Here is a 22,424-nt window from a genome sequence, read left to right on the forward strand (position 1 = left end):
CAGAAGTCTTGGCCAGCCCAGGGCCCGCCCGCAGAGCCAGGTCAGAATCTGCGGGGGTTCTTTCCACGAAACATAGATCCCTGAGCTGGGAGTCACTGCTGTGTGGCTGCCATTATGCGTGGAGAACATTAGATTCCTTGGGGCGACAAAACCCATGGAAAACCTTTGCTGCAGGAGCCGTAGTGGGCTTTGAGCAGAGGTGCAATGTGATCTCACCTGTGTTCTGGCATTAACTCTGCATTAGAGAGGAGACGGGAGCCAGGGACAGACTAGAAGCTATTAAGCTCTTAGGAACGTCCAGGTGCAGGACAGGAGAGAAGCTGAGTATGACCTAAGCTGTAGTAGCAGAGAAGGAAGTAAGTGGATGGACCTAGGAGAGGGGGAGAGAGAATTGTAAGGGGCGGTATCGAGACGGGGAAGAAAAGAGTGAAACTAAGGACAACAGTGAGGTTTGGAGGCTGGAGGCCTGGAAGGAAAATGGTGCCAGGAACACAGAATATAGAGGAGAAAGAATCAATCTAGAAGGTTGAGCAGTGGCGATTGGGGCCTATGGATTTGAGGCAGAAATAAGAGCACAGGGAGATGTCTTACAATAGCCCTGCGGGATTCAGTTCTCTCCAACTTACACAAACTGCAGAAGCCGCATGACCGAATCCCACAGCAAAACATTTTGAAATGAACCTGAGGCTGTTTTTTTTTTTAAAAATAAATTGCCAACATTTCTGAAATCAAGTCCATGTCATCGAATCAATCTGCAGGGCTTTTTGCCATCTTTATGCCTCTGAGAGGGAGGTGGGACAGAGAATTCAGTGACAGGTAGTTGGGGGCCTTGGCAGCTTCTCTTCTAAAAAGACAAATAGGCCCCCGCGTAGAGATAAACACCACAGTCAGACATGGAAGACAGCTGTTTTCCTCTCCCATCAGGCATTCTTACTGACAAAGCTGAGTTTATCAGAGTTAGACATCTAGCCATAGAACATGATGGAATGTATAGAATGGCCATGTGTACGTACATGCACGGTGTCACCAAGCTCACAAATGACAGAGATGAAATCCATAGCAAAAGCCAACCTTATTTAATGCTTACTGCATGTTAAGCACAGTTCTAAGCACTTCACCTAAATACGTATTATTATTCTCCTTTTCTAGTTGAGGAAATCTAGGCACAGAGAGGTTAAGTAACTTGCTCAAAGTCACACAGCTAGGAAGTGATGAAACCTGAACGCAAACCCATACTATCTGGCTCCTGAGGGCTTCCCCCTTAACTATTATGTCTGCTTTATAGCCCAGGGTCCTGACTCCAGGGTCATTCTACAAAGCAAGGAGGTATTTTTTTGGAGGGAACTTTCCAATACCTCAATGCTGTTATTACTCATTAAGTCCTTTAGTCTTCTCTCCAGGGGTAGTTATCTGACCATGAACTGCCTTTGCTTCTAGTTCCTCAATTCCAGTCGTAAATGTATCTGACAACCAGTGTCAGAGCCAGAGAAAGACCAGAAGCTGAGCTAGACTATTCGTTGGCCCAGATGAGATCCCCAGGCCAGTCAGCACTCTCTGACTGTCTGGCTGACACCTGCCCTTCATCAAATGAATGAATCAGGTCTTTCCCAGCTTCTCATTTTTTCCCAAGGCCGTCACACCCGAGAGGTGGGAACTGGATGAGCCCACGTCCATTGTACGGCCAGACGCGGCAGCAATCCATGGCTCTCTGGAGGCAGCTGCCACGGGTTATTCTACTGTAATACTTTCCTTCCTCCTTTATGCCACTCATGAAACTCCACTGCCAGGACCCGTCAGTCTCTCCGGAGACAAGCGTAGAGGCTCACCTTACCCAGTAAATGTGTGAAGTGAGCCATGACATTCACAGTGGGAGCAGTTGCTTTTCCCAGAATCCAAACAGGAGCACAGTGGAAGTGAGGGCGAGAAGCCGCAGAAGTTAAACAAAGCCACAGAGATCATACTGAAAGAATCTGGGGCCTTAAAAAATAAGCAAGATTTAACAAAGTGAAGCAAAGGGAGATGGTGTTCCAGGAAGAGGAAACAGCATGATGAGACCCAGGAGTATGAGAATAGAATTCTCTGAGAACAAAAGATAATCTGGCCTGATGAAATGGATAAAGAAAAGCGAAGAGACGCAAGACCTAAGGCGTAGCTGGGGCTCACCCCAGGGGCTGCAGGAGCTGTACCCTGTATTTGGAATTTGGGTTGGAGGCAAAAGAAAACTGTCAGTGATTTCGGAGAAGGAGAGGGCCATAAACAGAGATAGAAAATAATTCTGGTGCCAAGTGAAGGATGAAATGGAGACCGAGTCAATTATGACACAATTGCTGAATCCAGATTAAAATAATAATTATTATTAAAGGAATCTGAACCAGGACTACAGTTCAGACTTTTGAAATAATGTAAATCCCTGAGCAGGGAATCGCTGTTGTGTGATCCACTGTTACTGATGAGAGAGCATCAAATTTCCCCAAGGTGTGAGGCAAAAAGAGATGGAACTCTCCCCTGCTGTGGGAACCACACACATCTCACCTGCAGTCTGGAAAGAAAATAACTCTGGATTAGGAAACAGATGGAAGCAGGGGCCTCGCCAGAAGCTACTACAAAAGGACGCATCTGAGAAATTTGGACATCAATTGACTAGAAAGGAAAAATCTAGTTAAGCAGTGGAATGAGCCCTCTCTTTGAGCTCCAGGCCACTGCAATAGCAAGAACCATAGAGGCACAGGAGGCAGCTGCCCTCACTGGCCAGGTGCTCTGGCCATCACTGGCCAAAGGAGGGACCCTGGACTGGATGATCCCAATCACTCTAAGCTGTGCTCTGAGATCACCGTGGAGGCAGGGTGCATGCTGCCACTGGAGCTGGGGCACACCACATGGAGACCCACGCCCTCACCTGCTATTTCTGTGGACAAAGAAAAGTTGCAGTGTGAACTCCAAAAAACTGAGACAGGTCTCAGTTAATTTTGAAAGTTTATTTGGCCATGGTTGAGGACGCACGCCCGTGACACAGCCTCAGGTGGTCCTGACAACATGTACCCAAGGTGGTCAGAGCACAGTTTGGTTCTATGCATTTTAGAGAGATGTAAGACATTGATCAACATATGTAAGATGAACACTGGTTTGGTCTGGAAAGGCAGGACAACTCGAAGTGGGGAGGGGCCTTCCAGGTCATAGATAGATAAGAGACAAATGGTTGCATTCTTTTGAGTTTCTGATTAGGCTTTCCAAAGGAGGCAATCAGTTATGCATTTATCTCAGTGAGCAGAGGGGTAACTGAATAGGATGGGAGGCAGGTTTCCCGTAAGCCGTTCCCAGCTTGACTTTTCCCTTTAGCTTAGTGATTTTGGGGGTCCGAGATATTTTCCCTTCACACATGTTTAAGAGTCTACTTTGTGTTTACTAAATACAGTATCGTGGGAGCATGGGATGGGGGTGAGGGTTGAAAAATTACCTATTGAGTACAGTGGTCACTATTTGGGTGCTGGGTACACCAAAAGGCCAGACTTCACCACTATGCACTATATGCGTGTAATAAATCTACACTTGTACCCCCTCAATCTATTTAATTTTTAAAATTAAAATAAATAAATACATTTAGTGTCAATCTGGAGTCTGAGAAACAGTACCAAGAAACTGAAGCTCGGTTGCACATGCCCTGAGCCTGTCAGGGTGGAGTGCCACCCGCTTACGTGATTTCTTTATTTTAGGGCCAACTCTGTGACGTGGAATCCACACAAGATGATGGGAGTCCCTTTGCAGTGCTCTGCTCTCCTGGTTAGAGAAGAGGTATGTCTCTCTTGACTCTGTGTCCCAGTCCGTGCGTGGGCTTTGACTGTCTTTATGCGGTTGACTTTCTCTGGAAATGTCAAGATCACCGGGTCTTCTCTATGGTCCTACTCACATTCCCCAGAGAGCCCTTTCTAGATTCCTGTCTGCAGGGTGAAGGTCTGGTGCCTAACAGGGAAGAAAGGATAAGAGGACCTCAACTTTCAGACATAAACTTTGACCTAATCTCCATGTTTTCAGTATGATACCCCTTTCCTCAACTGTTCCTGCATTCCTCCAATCCAGAGACCCTCTATGTCACTCTCCCAAAAAATTAAATTTCCAGGTTTTTTTTCTGGAATCTGAGAGGAGATCATTTTTCCTATATAACAAATATACATGATATAGGATTAAGGGTAGTGTTAGGATCCAGATACATAACATGTATATGTATGTGTGCATGTTCTGATTACAGTCAGATGATTAATCTGTAATCTCTGATTACAGATGATTACAGTCTATTTAATATTTAAAGCCATGTTCAAAGTGTAAGGAAGCTGCATCCTTATTAACCAGAAAAGAGAAGCAGCATCAATGAGCACTTTCATGAATGAAACCATCTCGAAACCATCTTGAAAGATGGTTCTGTTCACCAGGCCTAGGACCATTCTCAGTAGGTGAGCACTGTTGGTCAAGGCCACTACATCTGCCTTCCGTGACGCCAGGCCGGAATCATAGTTCCTCACTCCCACATTTATTTTGTTGATGAATCCCAAATAAGGAGCTTCAGATGATCCCCATTCAATTTTATCTTCTTAGCATTAATAAAGCAACCCCAGATTAAAAGAATTTTTAAATGTTGATCTTCATTTACTTTTTTTTTCTTTTTGAGACAGAGTCTCATTCTGTCACCCAGGCTGGAGTGCAATGGTGCGATCTTGGCACACTGCGATCTCTGCCTCCTGAGTTCAAGCAATTCTCATATCTCAGCCTCCCAAGTAGCTGGGACTACAGGCACCCGCCACCACACCTGGCTAATTTTTGTGGTTTTAGTAGAGACAGGGTTTCACATGTTGGCCAGGCTGGTCAAGAGCTCCTGGCCTCAAGTGATCCACCCACCTCAGCCTTTCAAAGTGCTGGGATCACAGGCATGAGCTACCATGCCCAGCCAAATATCTATCTTCATTTACTTAAAAATATTTTGCTTTTTTCCTAGTTATACAGTTAATACATTATTTTAGAAAGTTGAGGCAGAACAGAAAATATAAATAAATTTAGAGTCACCTCAAATTTGTGTAACTTAGGGATAACCATTATTACCATTTTTAATATTTTCTCCCACAATTTTTTCTAGAAATAAATATATTTAAAAAGTATAAATAAATATATATTTATAATAAAGTTGCTATCATCTACCTCATATACCTCATATATACATGTTGATTCTTCTTTATATTTTACATTATATTGTGAGCATTATCTTCCAAAACCTGATTTTAATGGCCTCATATTATTCTATCACATAATTCAATGAACAATATCTCTATGGTTAAAATATTAACCAATGTTTTACAGAGTCACTTGATAGAATCCTTAAACATATACCTTTGATCACATTCCTGATTATTTTCTCAAAGTAGACTCCTCAATGTGGGATTGCTGGGTCAAGGAGTGTTATTACTTCTGTGGTTCTTAATACCTCCTGTTGTCAACTGCAAATTTACACAGCACGCCTTCTGTGTCTCCATCAGTAATAAAAATATGGACACAGGATTGAAGACAGCAACTTCCCCTCAAAATGAGATGAATGCATTGGAAAATATCCTTTTGGACTGGTTTTTCATCAGTTAAAAATCCAGTCCAATGTATTATCATCTGCCCCAGCTCATGCAGGGCATGATCCCTCAACTATAATTACTTCAAAGGAGAAAATAAATTTTTGTTATTTAGAATTCAGCCAGATGTTTTGACAGTGGCTCCCATCATGTCCTTACAGACCAAAAGGGAAATGCGAGCCGGAGGAAAATAGAAAGATTTGGAACTGATTAGATGACTGCTTCGGAAGGATCTACTGACTGGCAATTTGATGTTACCCAGGATAGAGCCTATGGCTTGGTACCTAACCTGTAGCATTCGAAATATTCACGGACTGTTTGAGTAAAACATAGAAGCTTATTAATGTTTCAGATGAGAGGAGACTGGGAGGTAGAGTAAATGTGTGTAGGAATGGAATCAGAATACAAGATGATTTTTACAGACTGGAGCAGTAAGCCACATCCAAAAAGGGACACTGTTATTGGAGATCATTGTAAGGCTGTGCTCTTAGGTCCATGTATACCGTGGCTGTATTTTGATTGGACAAGGAAGGCTTGTTTCTACAGCTAAATTGTTGGACTTGTGAAAAAGGCAAAGGATGTCAGCTCTACAGGGTCAACAATGAGTCAAGAGAAAAATGCCACACAAAATACATTAATGAGTTACAGCAAGTGGAATTTCAGCATGAGAAGGTGGTGGTCTCCCACCCTCCTCTAGTTAAACCACACCTGCCATGCTCTGCTTAGCTTGGTACCAAATTGTCCATGGGGTTCCATCAAGCTAGAGCCCAAACTGTGGGGACCATTTGGTAAACGTGGAAGAGGGATGATTGAAATAGCTAAAGATGTTTAGCCTAGAGAGGAAAAGAACAGAAAAGGGCTGAAGGGAGGATGGCAGCCTTCACCATTTAAAGGACTCTCAAATGGAAGAGATTTGGAAATGATTAGATGACTGCATCAGAAGGACCTACCGACTGGCAATTTGATGTTACTGTTGAGGCTGTGGGGAGCTGGTTTAGTAACACCGGGTGGTAGAGATTTGACAGCAAAATCAGAACGTCTGACTTGGGTTCAATAAAAGGAATACTTCTAAAAATTAAGCTGTCCAACAATAGGAATAAGTTAATAAGGGGAGGAGATTAAATAGAGAGATTGGACAGCCACTTATTAGTAAGGGTGTAGAAATGATTCCTTTATTGAGGAGGAATAGAGTAAACGAGCTCTAAATTCCCTTACAAATCCAAGACTTTATGATGCTCTGACAGCATTTGTTTATTGGCATCCAAGGAATAATGCTGTTCCATAAGATGGTAATAAGCGTTCCCCAATAAGAGAGTTCTCAGTTTTAAAAAGGCTGGGATATATTGGTTTAGAGTTAAAAACAACTTATGTTATTTCAGGGCTTACTGGGGCCCTTAATATGCTGATAATTATTGCAGTATCTAAGAAGAAAGACTAGATGATATCGAGTTTCCTAAATTTATATGAGCACGGGAATCTATGTACAGCAACTATTAATGTGTTTTAAATAGTTTGGGACAGGATGGTCTATAACTTTTTCATGGCTCAGAACAAGGATATCATCTCACTAAGGCCTTCTGTAGGGAAAACAGCATCACTTTTGCTTGTCATGTTGTACAGTAATGAGACTGCAGCTGTTCAGCTTTTTTTTTTTTTTTTTTTTTGAGACGGGGTCTCTTTCTCTGTCGCCTAGGCTGAAGTGCAGTGATGTGATCTTGGCTCACTGCAACCTCCACCTCCTGGGTTCAAGCGATTCTCCTGCCTCAGCCACCCCAGTAGCTGGAACTACAGGCACCCACCACCGCCCAGCTAATTTTTTGTATTTTTAGTAGAGATGGGGTTTCACCATGTTAGCCAGGATGGTTTCAATCTCCTGACCTTGTGATCCGCCCGCCTCGGCCTCCCAAAGTGCTGGGATTACAGGCATGAGCCACCGCACCCGGCCATCCAGGTTTTTTTAGGGCTCATGTGTTTTTGAGTTGTTTTCTTTATCACAGTAGGAATAGGTCTGATCCATTCAGCATTCCACACTCTCTGAGGTGGTCTTCCTTAGTATTGATGGCACGAAGGTGTGAGCTTGCATGGCCTGAGGAATAATGGTACAAAGTTTCTGTGACCATGAAACCAAATAAAAGTGAGTGTTGCAAATTTTCACCTTATTGGTCTTCAAGTGAATTTTCTTTTTTGAGTTCAGTATATTTCTACTGATCTAATACAAATACATCGTATTTAATTTTTCTTATTCTGAAAAATAATGAAAGGATTCCAATATATGTGAAGCCTAAACTACAAGGTAGAGTCCAGTTCTGTTGTCTACCATTTCAGCACTCCGTCTTTCAAAACCAAATTAAAATTGTAGTTGCATTGCATTGTGTTTTAGTGTGGACAGTTTTCAGAAGTGTTCTCACTTTTAACTTCAACTAAGTGATGACACTTTAGTCTTGTCTTCTTTTGTCGTGAGTCACAAAAGAAACAAAACCAAATGCCAAAGCTTTTGTAAAATCACAATTAGACAGAAGAGAACAAAATAGTCAAAGGCTTCCAGTGTTTCATGACAAATTGAAACACGGGGTTTTTAGTGAAGAGACTGTCGATACTATTTTAGTCGGAAAACATGATTCAGTCACTATTCTCTGGAATAATTCAATCACTTTGCCACCCGTTTCCATAGTAAGGTTACAGTGCCAGGGCAAATGAATGGCCATTGACGATGAAACTTTCCACTTAACTATCTCAAGGAACTGAGTATGCGAATGCAGGACTGAAGCTCTGACCACTCTTGAGAGAGGAATATGACATTTGAAAGATTGGTTATTTAAATTCACCTCAAAATTGCAATGTGTGGGTTTTTTTTTTTTTTTAGATTTTAGCATATAAAAATGATAGCAATGAGCTGTCTTAAAAGCTATGATTTCCAAAGGGAGCTCAAACTCCCTAACAGCTAAATGATAAAGTACTTGAACTAGATATGGATGGAAATACTGGAAGAACCACACTAATAATATTTCACAAAACCAAAGAGTTTCCAAAATATTTTAATCACGACAAAACCAGAATAGTAGGATGTTCTCCTGAAGAAGGGGAACATTTAAATATAAATATATGCTCTGGTTGTGATTTTTATTTATCAGTTGATTTTTATAAATGCCTTCTCTTAAAAGGGAGAGTAAAAGTATAAATGTGTCCTTGCTAACCTCCGTGACATTTGACCCTGAGCCATTGATCCCACAGAGTTGACCATTACAACAACCTAGACACTCCTGTCCAGAATTGGCCCCATTCTTTTTTTTAAAATTGATTCTTACTGTTTTGTTTCTCTAAGATATGCAATGTCTCTTACTTCTTTTTTCTTATTAATTTTTACCAATATAAATCTAATAAGTAGTCAGTAGAATTTCCTAAATTTTCTCTTCTCTCTTGTAGGGATTGATGCAGAATTGCAACCAAATGCATGCCTCCTACCTCTTTCAGCAAGATAAACATTATGACCTGTCCTATGACACTGGAGACAAGGCCTTACAGTGCGGACGCCACGTTGATGTTTTTAAACTATGGCTGATGTGGAGGGCAAAGGTGAGTATGTATGGACCAGCTAAATGTCAACTAAAAACAGAACCTTTATCTGGTGACCCCATTATGAAATGTCAAAAAAGTGATTTCCAAATTGAAATTTCCTTACCCAAGATTTGCTTTCTTTAAACTTGCATCTAAATACCTTCATTTGACATGAGGAAAAATATAGTCAAATCCATTGTTTGTTTCTTTTCTAGCCAAATTGATTCAAATGCTCACTCATCTGGAAAACAAATCCATTTTGCTTTATATAGCAGAACACCTTGAATTTTAACAGGTGTTTATTGTTATTGTTGTTGGTTTTTGTCTGCTAACTTGGTTTTTACCCAGTGATTGATCACCTGGGTAGGTGAATGCAATCTGAAAGTATAGGTCTGGAGAACAAAAAAGAAAAAGTAAAAAGCCCACCATGATAGCTTATTTTTTGACATTTCAAGGGATAACCTCTAGTTACAAAGCTTTTTTTTTCCCCCTAATCTCCCAAAATACCTAATCACCTCCTTTTATGTAGATTCTGTGTTTCCCTCTGAATTTAGCTGTAGGTGATCCCTCCTTTTTTCAGCAAGGAAAACTCACTAACTAACAGTGTGCAGGACTTGCTTGGACTTAATTGTAGCTTTCCAGGAGCCTACATTTATGTTTAAATGTAAGCAGGCTGGATAGGTCAAAGATTTTATTTTTAATTTTGACCAGATTCTTAACTTAAAGGTCACAAATTAGTGCCTGCCCATCCGGCTTCATTTGTCTCCTGTAGGAGATAAATAGACAGAGCCAGCTGTATATACTATAGAAACTCCAATGCAAAAAGAGAGTTCGAGGAAACCTGACATAAGAAAGTGAGAAAGGGGGCGATTAAAGGTGTCAACCTTAATAACAGAGAGAGTCTCTCTAAGAGAAAAGATGTTGATTTGGAAATAAAGCATTGCAATAGGAATACATGTGCCATAGTAAACTCTATGCACATTCAAAGGAGGTAAAGGAAGGCAAAAGTTTTTAAAGGAAGAAATGAGGAAGATTACATAATTGTTTTGAGATAAATATCCTTGGCTACAAAGATCAATAACAAGGGTGATGCCAGTCCGAGGCTGGATAGGCAATTGCTAGGCAGATGTCCTTGCAGAAGTATTTTTTTATATGTAAGGTTGTGGTGGCCTTTGAGCAAGGTTGTCATTTTTGCAGTCTTCTGTGACAGTTTTTGTTATCTGGTATACAAGGCATGAGAACCCTCTCTTCATGGTTTTCCCTGGCTCTATCTATCAGGATTTTCTTAGCATTAGTGACTCCATTTTGATTCTAACAACATTCACAAGGGAAATCTGGGATACCATGAGGTCCTTTATGCTTGGTGGAGTGGATATACATTTGGCTCTAAGGTGTGTAAATAGCCTACTTAAAGAGGTAACATGCTCAGTCCCATAAGAAAAAGCAAATAACTTGGTCAGCAGGAGGGAAGTATACCAGGATAAGACCAGTGAATGGGTTCTTCCACAAGTCTGTGTAAAAAGGTAGGAACCATGTCCACGGCAATGCATTCCTTATGCTTTTGTTTATAATTTTTTTAAAGTAACCTAAATTACTTAAAGCAGTTTAGATGATGGGGTTCTTAACAAGAAAAAGAGGGAGTTTTCGAGTGAAGCAATGTGACCCACAAATATTTTATGGAATCTCCTTTAAGTCCATTCTGGCAAAAAGATGCAGTTTAAACAGAAAGATGGTCTTGCTTAAAGAAGAAATAACTCTTTAGTGGTTTCCAAGGATGGCTGGACTGTACATCCTTCAGGGAAGCCTCCTTAATACTGTTTACTCCAGCTGAACTTTTTACATGTTGCTAAATATTAGGCAGCTACAAGAAGCTAAATATCAGGAGCTTTACATGAAGTGAAGCTCCACTGTGTTGCCTGGTAATGGTGGGGTGACGGGCCCCCTTCCTCTTTTGAAAATTGACAGCCCAACAAGGACAGGTATCTGGTCCCCACCACCTAGTGGGAGACTCATTCTGCTAGCAATGACACTTTCATTTGGAAGAAAAACACAAAGCAGTCAAGAATGTAAAGTATTGATGTACCTCCAAGCAGCTTTAAAATGAGCAGGGTTTTCATTTCATTGATTGGTGGGAATTACAAAATGATGAATGTAAATATCAGGTAGCAAGCTGAGGAAACCTTGATCTCTGAATATTGTGCCAAGTTCTCTCTTACTTCAAGTATCATTCTTTGTGGCTTTTTTCCCCTGTGGTGTTTTTATTACGGTAATGATCATCAGTGATATTTATAGGAAGACGTTTCTCTCATGGTTCATCAGTTTCTGCTGCTCCCTTTCCATCTGAAGCCTCCTCTCCAGCAGGGGCAGCGCAGTTTCTTAGAGAAATAATATGGAGGGCATCAGGTGTGAATCGAACAGCGGGACCAGATGAAGCCCAAAATAAAAGCAAGAGCCCCATGAAGGCACCAGGGAAGGGGATGAAAAGAGCAAATCACAGCCACTGTGTTACTTATTCTTTTACTTACTTGTGGAAACACCTCAAGTATCTAGACATCTAGCCTCAAAAACTTCCATTTTGTTTTTCAATCTAAACCTTTGTGAGTTTTTTTTTGAAAAACGAAATGATAATCATTATTAAAGTAATAAGCTAAGTCCTACAATCTAGATCAAAGGTGAGGAAAATTGTACTCTCACAGCAAAGCTCTCTCTCTAGCCACACTGGCCAAGGAAGAAGTCATCCTCTTCCCGCAAGAAGAGCCATGAAAGAGTTGGCTGTGATGTTGAATCTTGCCTCCCCACAGGAATGAGGAAACAATCTGGAAAAGATTAAGGAGGAGAAGGAGGAAGAACATAGCATTAATTCACTAAACCCTCTGTTGTCAGACATGCCTGGAGAATTCGGTGTTTTCCACATTTTCTCCTAAGATAAACCCCATGAGAAATAGCCTAAGTATAAATTATTCTTTGAACTAATCTGCTAATGACTAATGGAGCTAAATGCACTGATGACAGCCATCATATTAAGTCCAAATTAACTTGATTAGAACCAATTTATGCAAAAAATAAGACCCCTGATTTAGGTTGCTAAGCGGCATACTAGCTGGTTAAGATATGGATTTTTATTATCATCAGCAAAGGCCCAGTGCCTACCGTTGACTCTCCTCTTACTGAGTTGGCCTTTCATTTTGTCTGCATTTTATTAAATAATCCTAGGACCTAATGATTATTTCCCAATGTTGACAGATTTCTGCGGTGGCTAAAACTCAGTAGCTAACAAAAATAAGTAAATAAACTTAAAATTACATCTCCCCCCCACCTTTTTTTTTTTTGAAATGGAGTCTTGCTCTGTTGCCCAGGCTGGAGTGCAGTGGCGTGATCTCAGCTCACTGCAGCCTCCATCTCCCAGGTTCAAGCGATTCTCCTACATTCCCTTTTTAGGCCTGCAGGAATGACTTCATTTATAACAACCAAGGTTTCATAGCAAATCTCTGTGTTTGTATGTAGTCATACAAATAGTCAGTTTTCCTTGTGGTTTTTTTATGATTAGCTTTTCTAATTAAAAATGTGGATAACAGAGGGACTGGCAAATGGCTGTGAAAAAAAATACCAGGAAAAAAATATTAAAGGGAAATGGACATCTGGCATCCTTTGCTGAAAATGAATGTTTACTTTCTCTCTAAAATATGAATTTATTTTAACAAGTAGATATTCAGCATCTATTATCGTGTCTAGTACTGAATGGGATAAGAAGGCTCTCATTTTCCAGACACGATAAGATAAATGCACAGAAATCCATCATAAAAGACAGATTAGGACTGATCACAAAAGAAATCCAGACACATCTGGGGAATTTAAAGGATGGAGAGCTCATTCCTGGTTTAAGAATCAAGATGATTCACAAAGAGATGACCTTTGAGATAGGACTTGAACAGGATAGGTAGAAGAAGTAGGATTTCACCCAGCAGTGCTGTGAGAAGGCCATTCCACGGAGTGGTTGAGCAGGAGTTCAGTGCATATTATGAGAGTGAGGGAAAGTCTAATTGACTGAAGGGTGACTTGGGAGCTACGTTCCAGGTGAAAAGTAACAGAGCCTGAACTAGGGTGATAGCAGCAAAAATTGAGATAACAGCAAGGGATTCGGTAGTTATTTCAAAAGCACTGTCTCTGGGGCCTGTGAATGTTTATAAAAGCATTTCAAGAAGCGGAGAATGATCATGACCAGCTCTCAAGATGTCAAACCCCAAGACCACATAGAGGCAGCAGCTGAACACTTGGATGGTGAGATTGCTGAAGTATTTAATGAATGAAAGAATTTTGAAGAATCTCCTAAAAGCCTTCAAAACCTTGAAAATAAAATGTGGATCTTAATCCCATAAATATTCAATATGAACGAGAGGCACCCAGGGCACACTAGAGTTTTCTGTGTCATTCCCCATGTATATCTTTAGCCCCCAACTAAAGGGGCAGTCACATGGCCCATGATCATCCCCATAGCAAGGTCCCAGACCAGGGGAACCAGAGGTCTTTAGTAATCCCATTGCTGTTGCAGTGCAAACTCTTCTTCATGGGAAATCAGAGAGGCATCATCATTCCCATCTGATCAGAGAGTTGGCCAAAGCCATTCAGCTGGACAGGGTCAGAGGCAAGCTGGTCATGCCATATCCTAGATCAGATATGCAAAAGTTTAAACCCAACTCCAGACTGGTCCAAAGGATCCAGGTTGGAGAAGAGCAATTAGCTTCCCTCACTTCTACCTACAGTCCATCCCAAGTGAACCCAAACTGTCAGGTTATTCCAAACCAATTATAATCTCCTTAGCACCCATAGATGCAGAGAGCTCCTGGTATGGGTGCTGGCCAAGCATCAGGCATCAGCCCAAGCTCTTCCTGGGGAGGCGTCAGGAACCCATCAGCCTCCTTGAGCCGATTACCTGGGGGAGCAGTCTCCAAAGAAGTGAATTTCTGAACCCATTTGATATCTCCAGGGCAGCTTGTTCTTAAACCTGCTTCAGATGTCACAAGTCACTGGGCTATGTTGGGCCCCCTTAGCTGAGATGATGTGATCTTGTATGAAACAGGCAAGTGGGCCCATCTCATCTCCATTACAATTGCTTTCTCTAGGTTCTCTGCTGGAGAAGTTACTGGTAGGCAGGTTCAAAGTGCTTCTGAGATGAGCACTGGCTTTTACTCTTAAGCTTTCTCCATCAGCACCCAGTAAACACCCAAGGAGATAAGAGGAAAGCCATTTTGAAAAGTAACTCTCTTGTGTGTCCCGATGTCAGTTAAACAGCTCCAGTCCAAGACTGTTGTGTTGGTTTTCCCAAGTCTGGATTCAGAGCTTCCAGAGCCAGAAACTAAAAGAAATCAGTGATAATGTTCACCCATTACAGACACGTGAGTCATTTATCTGCCCCCAAAGGAGAACTGTACAGAGCTCGACAGGCTAACAAAGCATCTGGGTGCTCCCTAAAATTCCTGCATCCATTTGTTCAATGAAGTCAGTGAGCACCTACCCGATTTTTTCTGTATCAGGTACACTGGCAGACAAAGATGGGCTCTGGGAATGGAAAATGTGCATGTTGGAGGGGAACTAAGCAGGCATTCTGAGGGGTCTCTGGTGATGCTTTTTATCTGCAGGAAGAGAGTAGCTCAGCCCTCCTGTTATTAATGACTTCCATGATTACTCCTATGAATAGCAGAGGCACATTTTCCTCTTGAGTAGTCAAACTAATTGCCTGGGGAATGGAGGCTCTGGAAGAAAAGGAGTTCCGTGTAGAAAGCAGTAATGAAAGGGAACAAAAACACCTGACGGGGAGAGCATTGAAGAGAAAATAGCGCTGAAAAACCCTTTGGAAACAGCCTTGTGTTGAGAAAGTGCCAGACGGGGCTAAGACAGAGACGGCAGAATGACCGTCAGTCTCCAGGGAAATCGCTTCCTCCTCACTCTTAGCCTGCTTAATGAGCTGTGTCCTTCTCTTATCTAGGGGACTACCGGGTTTGAAGCGCATGTTGATAAATGTTTGGAGTTGGCAGAGTATTTATATAACATCATAAAAAACCGAGAAGGATATGAGATGGTGTTTGATGGGAAGGTATGTATTTGGATTTCTACAATCTCAGAAAGCTTAGTCAATTCCAACCCTCATCACTGATATGATGTAAATGATGTGCTGTCCGGGTAAGTGGGACGATTACAGAGGGGAGCAGTGGATGACGGGGTAGCTATTCCAAGCTGGAATAAAAACGAAACTCTCAAAGTGGTCCATATAACGTTGTCAAAATCATGCCCTCCAATGGCAATTCCTGATTGAAAAGTGGGAATTGTGTTCTGAACATGCTGAATACATCGATTTGAAATGTTCTTGGAATTTTCAAAATTGCCAGCCTGGGCCAAATGTGAATCTTCCTTTCCTCTTTGTAGCCTCAGCACACAAATGTCTGCTTCTGGTACATTCCTCCAAGCTTGCGTACTCTGGAAGACAATGAAGAGAGAATGAGTCGCCTCTCGAAGGTCAGTGCTCCAAGCTCCTCTGATACATGTGTGTATTGAGCCTTTCATGTGCACATCTTCTTTATGACATATGCCTGTGGCCTTAGGAGACAGCCTACCTGGGTACATGGGCCCGTTCCCGTCTGTGGACTCCTACAGAGCCAGGACATATAGAGCCTGATATATGCAGACATTTTTCTTCTTCTTCTTTTTTTTTTTTTTTTTTTTTTTTGAGATGGAGTCTCACTGTGTCTTCCAGGTTGCAGTGCAGTGGCATGATCTCAGCTCACTGCATCCTCCACCTGCCGGGTTCAAGCGATTCTCCTGCCTCAGCCTCCTGAGTAGCTGGGAATACAGGCACTCACCACCACGCCCAGACAATTTTTGTATTTTTAGTAGAGATGGGGTTTCAATATGTTGGCCAGGCTGGTCTCGAACTCCTGACCTCAGGTGATCTGCCCACCTTGGCCTCCCAAAGTGCTGAGATTACAGGCATGAGCCACTGTGCCCGGCCTATGCAGACTTTTAACAACTCTATTTGCTTGTTTTCTGAGAGTGAGTTTATGATGTCTTAAAAGAAGTAGTCAGGCGATAACCTTTGCTGGCATTCACAAAGCAACAAGGACATTGCTGAAGTTCATTGATGTTCCAAGTGAAACTGGTGCTCAGTTACAAGCACAAAAGAGACTTTAGGTACCAGAAATGGTTAGCAAACAACGCTGCTGCTGACCCTCTTGAGCTGCCAAGGTCAAGGCTACCCTGGGTGTGTCCTTAGAGCTGTGGTGACCCCTAGAAGGTAGGAGGGCAAAGAGCAATAATAACAGCCACTGTTTTGAGTGTGTATTGTGTCCCAGCTCAATATCAGGTGTCAGGTCACTTAAAGCCTCAGAGCAACCTGACATGGGAAGGATTGTCCACCCATCTTGCTGATGGAGAAACTGACCCACAGGGAGAAAATATAACTCCCAAAATCTCGCAGAAAGCCTGCATCCAGAGCCTAAGGGCTTGAGCTTTAAATTGTACTGTGGTCAGTAAGACACCATTAATCTTTCATCCTCTCCTGCTCCCAGCACTTATGCATGGGTGAAATGGGGTTTACAGTGCACATTGAAGCGGGGTATATGCAGGACCTGTCCCCCATGCGAAACTAGGGATGGTCATGTAGACTTGGATCTCAGAGTTGATTTGGTTGGTTTGGGGGTTCTTTTCATTTATCATAAAAGAGGGAACCTCCTCCAGTCACTGCCAAGAGCCCCGCAGGCTGTCCCCTCACTGCTCAGGAGCTTGGGCTGTCTCACTGACCTTTGGGAACACTTTAGTTCCTTCTATGTAAAATGAAGAAGAGGATTTTGTGTAGATATAAAACCTTCACTAAAGCTTTTATGTGTTAACATCTGCCCTTAAGCAACCCAAGATCAAACTCCTCATCGGGAGAAAACTTCCATATGGCTGAGGTCTTTAAACCAAGCCTCCTAATTAGAGTAGTGATTCGCAATCCTGGCCATACATTAGAATCATCCAGAAACTTCATAAAAGACACTAGTGACCAGGTCTCACCCTGAAAATGTAATCAGATTGTGCTTGGATGGGTCTGGGAATGATTCTGAAAGTTATCTAGATGATTCCAATATGCACCTCAGCTAGAGAACCCCCCTGATCTAGAGGAAAAAATGGAAGAGAGCTTCTAGAACCAGGATCCGTGGTGCATGTGTCTGAGATGGAAGGGGCTGTGGTTGTGTTTGATGATTTTGTGAAGTTGGTTCATTCCAGGAAATCAAGCCCACAGGGTGGGAGGGGATGAGTAGAGGTCACATTGGATAAGATGATCGGTGCAGGCAGTAACAACGAGAATAGGGGGTGCGGGTGTCTGCTGTCATTTGAGAGGAAAAAATTCTTATTTTTCCTGGAATTTTTATGGTATACCTTCATAATGTAAAATTTCTTAACAATGACTTATTTAACCAGTTAGAAATTAGATGCCTCCATTCTTTTTGCCTTTCACTTCCTTATTGAACTGACTGGCCAGAAAGAGAATCCATGGACTAGTTTGGCTGATTTCATTTGTTGAATCAGTCCATTATCATTGGGCTGAGGGATGGAGCAAGATGGGAATACAGAATAAAAACATTTTTTTTCATCATTTTCTGAACAAAAGTCAACTTGGAGGCTCCCCCATTTAAATATCACTCTTCAAATGCCTCCTAGGTTTCAGCACCTCATGTGAGCTGTAATGAAGAATGGGGATGGAGATTATTTCCTGAAGATGGCAATTAGAATATTAGTAAACTGTTTTTATACTGTTGACAATTCAAATATGAAAATCTCCGGGGTTTGCAAAATGAATTCTCCTGATTTTTCTCCATTTTTATTACTGTAATCAAGAGAATTCAGCAATTCAGATTTGGAAATGAAAATAGAACCACATGAATACCAAGTTTAACTTTTGTTCATGTATGCCGATGATTTTTTCAGACTTTCTGGAAAGTTCTTTATTAAGTGTGACGCTCTTAAAGTATCATGTCCAGGAACCAGTAAAATATTCATATGCATGCACACACACACACACACACACACACACACACACAGTCCCAGAGGGAAAAGAACTGAGGTGAAATAATCTGTGCTGTCCAGTATGGTAGTAATAGCCACATGTGGCTATTCATATTTAAATTTAAATCAATTAAAATTAAATTCAACCAAAAATTTGGTTCTTCAATCACACTAGCCACATTTCAGTCACTCAACTTGTGCCCAATGGCTGTTTTATGGGACAGTGCAGATATAGAACATCTTCATCACTGCACAGAGTTCTGTTGGTCCAGGCCGATATAGACTCAAAATGGGGGGAAATGCAGAGTTTCCTGTGCAGTTTATGTGAACCAAAAGAACAAAGTTAAATTCTGGACAAGACAAGGCAGAGAATTACTCTGTACCATCTTGCCTGATTCATAGCTGTAGTGCACAATAGGAACTCAAAAATCGTTTGTTGAGCTAAAATTGTATCTTAGCGTGGTTGGGCTGCAAAAACAGACTAATATAGACTGGGTAGCTTATAAGCACAGAAATTTATTTCTCACTGTTGTAAAGGCGGGAAAGTCCAAGATCAAGGTGCCAGTAGATTCCGTGTCTGGTGGAACCCCTACTTCCTGGTTCGTCAATGGCCTTTTTCTCCCTGTATCCTCACATGGCAGAAAGAGGTCAAGGGAGCTCTCTGGGGTCCCTAAGACTGTGCCTTCCTGAACTAATCACCTACCAAAGGCCCTATCTCCTAATATCATCACATTGAGGGGTTAAGATTTCAACATATAAATTTTGGGAGGACAGAAAAATTCAGTCTATAGCAAATACCTTAGGCATATTCCAGAATAAGGAAGGGAAACAACATTTAGGAAACCTAATAGTGGCTCATAAGCCTTTTTCCAGAGTGCACTAGTTTGGGGACAAATATCTGGATAACAGAAGTTATTAATAAAGCAAATACAGTCATATCTTCATGAGGGTGGTAAACACGAGAATCCAGTCAGTGTGCTTCCTGCTGCTCTGTCAGGACTATAATCTTGCAGATGGCGCTTTGTCCCTGAGGCAGTGCAGATGATGAATGCTTGGGGCACTATGAGGATGTGACGCCACACACATGCCTTGGACACAGGGAGGGGCAGCAAGTGGGCTGTGCCAATGTTTACCAAACAAGAATCAAAAGGGCTGGTCTATTGATCACCTCTTGTGTTTCTGGTTCTTTATCTTATTATTTTAATTTTTTTTATTCTTGATCATTATCTGGTTCTGTCAGCTTTTATAGTCCTACACTGATTGGAGGACTTTTCAAAGGTTAGCAGTGGATTTAATACTAAATTTGTAAGGAAGTAGCCTGGCCTTATATTTAATACAGACTCTTTGAAAGTCTGTGTTATTAAGTGCAATAGAGGATTTAATTGGTGAAATTTTCACATATTAGAATTTTTTTTTTAAGACAGGGTCTCACTCTGTTGCCCAGGCTGGAGTACAGTGGTGCCATCTTGGCTCACTGCAACCTCCACCTCTCAGGTTCAAGTGATTCTCCCACCTCAGCCTGCCGAATAGCTGGGATTACAGGCACACACCACCACACCCAGCTAATTTTTATATTTTTTGGTCAGGACAGGATTGGGACAGGGTTTCACCATGTTGGCCAGGCTGGTCTCGAACACCTGACCTTAAGTGATCGGCTCACCTCAGCCTCCCAAAGTGCTGGGATTACAGGCATGAGCCACCAAGCCTAGCCAACAGTTTAGAATTTCTCATTTAATTATTCTGCTTTTACATTTTTCAAAAATTTCTCGCAGTCTTCCAAAATGTAAAAACAAAGAGGTTTTCTAAGACATAGTGAAAAATACATTTCTGTGATATCTTTTAATTTATTTCATAATGCTTTACTATGCACCCTCTTTGAAAGGGACAAATGTGGATTCCAATTATGGAAAAGTCCCCTGATTATTGCTTTCTAAAGGACTGAAAAAGCTAATGGCACAAGAGAGAAGACAATACCCTAAAATTCTTAAGGCAGGCCCCAAAGAGCTCTTGTTGACTATACCTTTAGCGAATTCTTCAACATGCAACCACTCTTTCTCAACTCGCGTTCTTTATTTAGGAAAACTAAGAATCCAACCAAAAAGTACAAAAGCCTAGAAATAAGTGAAATCTCTATGTATTTCATCCAAAAGACCACTGGGATGGCTAAATAGTAGAAAGGGGAGCTTTACTGATGATATCAGTTTGCAAACCGGGAAGAGACAGCTTCCAGCATGTGTGGAAGGTGCCCTCTCTTCCAAGAGAGGAAGGGCAGGTTGGGTTTTATGCCTCACAGGGCCTGTATCACACAGTAGAGTCATACATATTCAGTAGGTTTTGGGGGAAAGCTATCCATATTTATGAAGGGAGCTGAGCACATGCAGAATGAGTAAACATATATGTAACATACATCCCATGTTTACTTTGGGGCAGGGTTTTAGTGTTAGAATGAGGTGAAATTTGGCTCTTCATGTCAAAAGGTGAACTGTAGGACATAAACACAGTTTGTGCACCGCATCTATAAGCTGCTAAAACTGGCTTAAGGTCTGCAATTGCTTACCAGGAAAGAATGTGTGTAAGGTCAGTCTTCTGTCTAGTCAGAGTTATAGTGGTCTGGTTAGTAAATCAGGGTAAGGAGGGGGTCTCATAGCGCCTATTGTTAGGGAATTTCAATCATTAGGAATTTAGTAATTTGCCCTCCAGCCAGGCCTTGAACCCTGGACCCATCTTAGTTGATATAGGAGTGTCTATTTTGGCCCCACAGATCACATATATTCATCAGAATAGTCCGAATCTTATTTTCTTTCTTAATTTGCAATGAGTGAATATACAACGAAGTAGATGTTCATGTTCCGGCTAATTTTAGTTCATCAGCATTTTCTGGAAGCAACCAAAAGTCATATGTATTTAGACAGCTGTGATTTCTGACAATTCAGCTTGCTTCAGGAACTGAGGGGATTCAATCTTACTTTATGCCCAAATCTGTTTGCTTGTGGCTGTTAGCATTAATCTTTTAACCTTTGATTTGCATTCATCTGAGAAGCTAGAGATGATTGTCCTTAATAATTAGTGCCATTCTTCTGTATTTTTGCTTGGATTGCCCATGAAAACTAAATGAGACTTTAATTTACTGAGTAAAGCTCTGTCATTATTTTATCAGTTCTAAAGGGCAAGCGTGACTTATTATACAAATAAAACTAAGGAATAGTTATGTGACTTGTCCTTAAATTCCTGCAGCCAAGTGGATTTGGAATTCCTTCTCTAATCTGAGATTTATCTTCGCAGGAACCATGTTGACTTGACACGCCTCACAACACAAAGGATAAATTTCATGCCCCTTTGGCTGGAATATGCTAGTAGATCTACTTTCAGAAGTTAATCTCAGACTTGAGATATTTTAATTCTTCCTCTTATTTATTCCCTGGGATGAGTCCAGTGCTCTGCATACATTCTTAATGCTTTAGGTGAAAGAAGGATCAGGCCAAGAGAAACATTCCTCCCCATGGAACAAGGGGTGGGAAGGGATATAAGAACTCAACGTAGAGTCAGAAGATCTCAATGCTGGAATTATCCACATTCATTTTTAGATAAGGAAATTAGGTTCAGAATGAGAAGTGAAGGTGAAGTCTACCTGTTGACCTTGTCTTTGGTAACTAACAAATGATTGGACCCAATGGGAACGTTGCTGATTTTATGCATTGGATACTTTGAAGATGAAAACTTCATTATAAACCAATGATTATTTAAGAGTTGATATTTATAAGTCACATGTTCATAACAGCATTCCATTTGAATTGAACTGTCTATTTAAGATAAATCCAGCTGTGATAGAAGGCATGGTCTCCATTTTGAACCGGGTTTCTGACCATATGAAACTCAAGGAAGTCTAAAAGTTTCTCTGATGTCTATCTACCATTTGCAGCAATGAAGATCAGATATTATATATTTACAAACTCCAGTGGTAAATATATGTGGATAGACTGTATGTACAGTTAGACATGATTTAAGTTTTTGCTTCTTCCTAGATAGCTGTTTCTATTATGCTACTCTTTATAGCAATAAGAATTTAGGAATCCCCCAACATGAACCAAGCACTGTGCTGGTAAACAACAACAACAAAAACAGTAGAAGACACTGTGTCTGCCCTCCAGGACCTGACAGTTGAGGTAGAGAAAGAAAATGTATTTGCTCGAAAGTAAGAGGATAGTAGGAAATTAGCATATAGTCAGA

General features: G+C 41.3%; 1 protein-coding gene across 1 annotated transcript in view; it reads left to right on the plus strand.

Annotated features, from left to right (window-relative positions):
- The window catches only part of GAD2 (glutamate decarboxylase 2), an 88,064-nt gene that overhangs the window by 60,805 nt on the left and 4,835 nt on the right, over window positions 1-22,424 (plus strand). The window contains exons 12-15 of the mRNA XM_009458100.5: window positions 3,711-3,789; window positions 9,027-9,176; window positions 15,142-15,249; window positions 15,579-15,668. Coding sequence (XP_009456375.1) covers window positions 3,711-3,789; window positions 9,027-9,176; window positions 15,142-15,249; window positions 15,579-15,668 — 427 coding nt within the window. The remainder of the gene's footprint in view (window positions 1-3,710; window positions 3,790-9,026; window positions 9,177-15,141; window positions 15,250-15,578; window positions 15,669-22,424) is intronic.

The sequence above is a fragment of the Pan troglodytes genome, chromosome 8 (assembly GCF_028858775.2).
Source record: "Pan troglodytes isolate AG18354 chromosome 8, NHGRI_mPanTro3-v2.0_pri, whole genome shotgun sequence".
NCBI lineage: Eukaryota > Metazoa > Chordata > Mammalia > Primates > Hominidae > Pan > Pan troglodytes.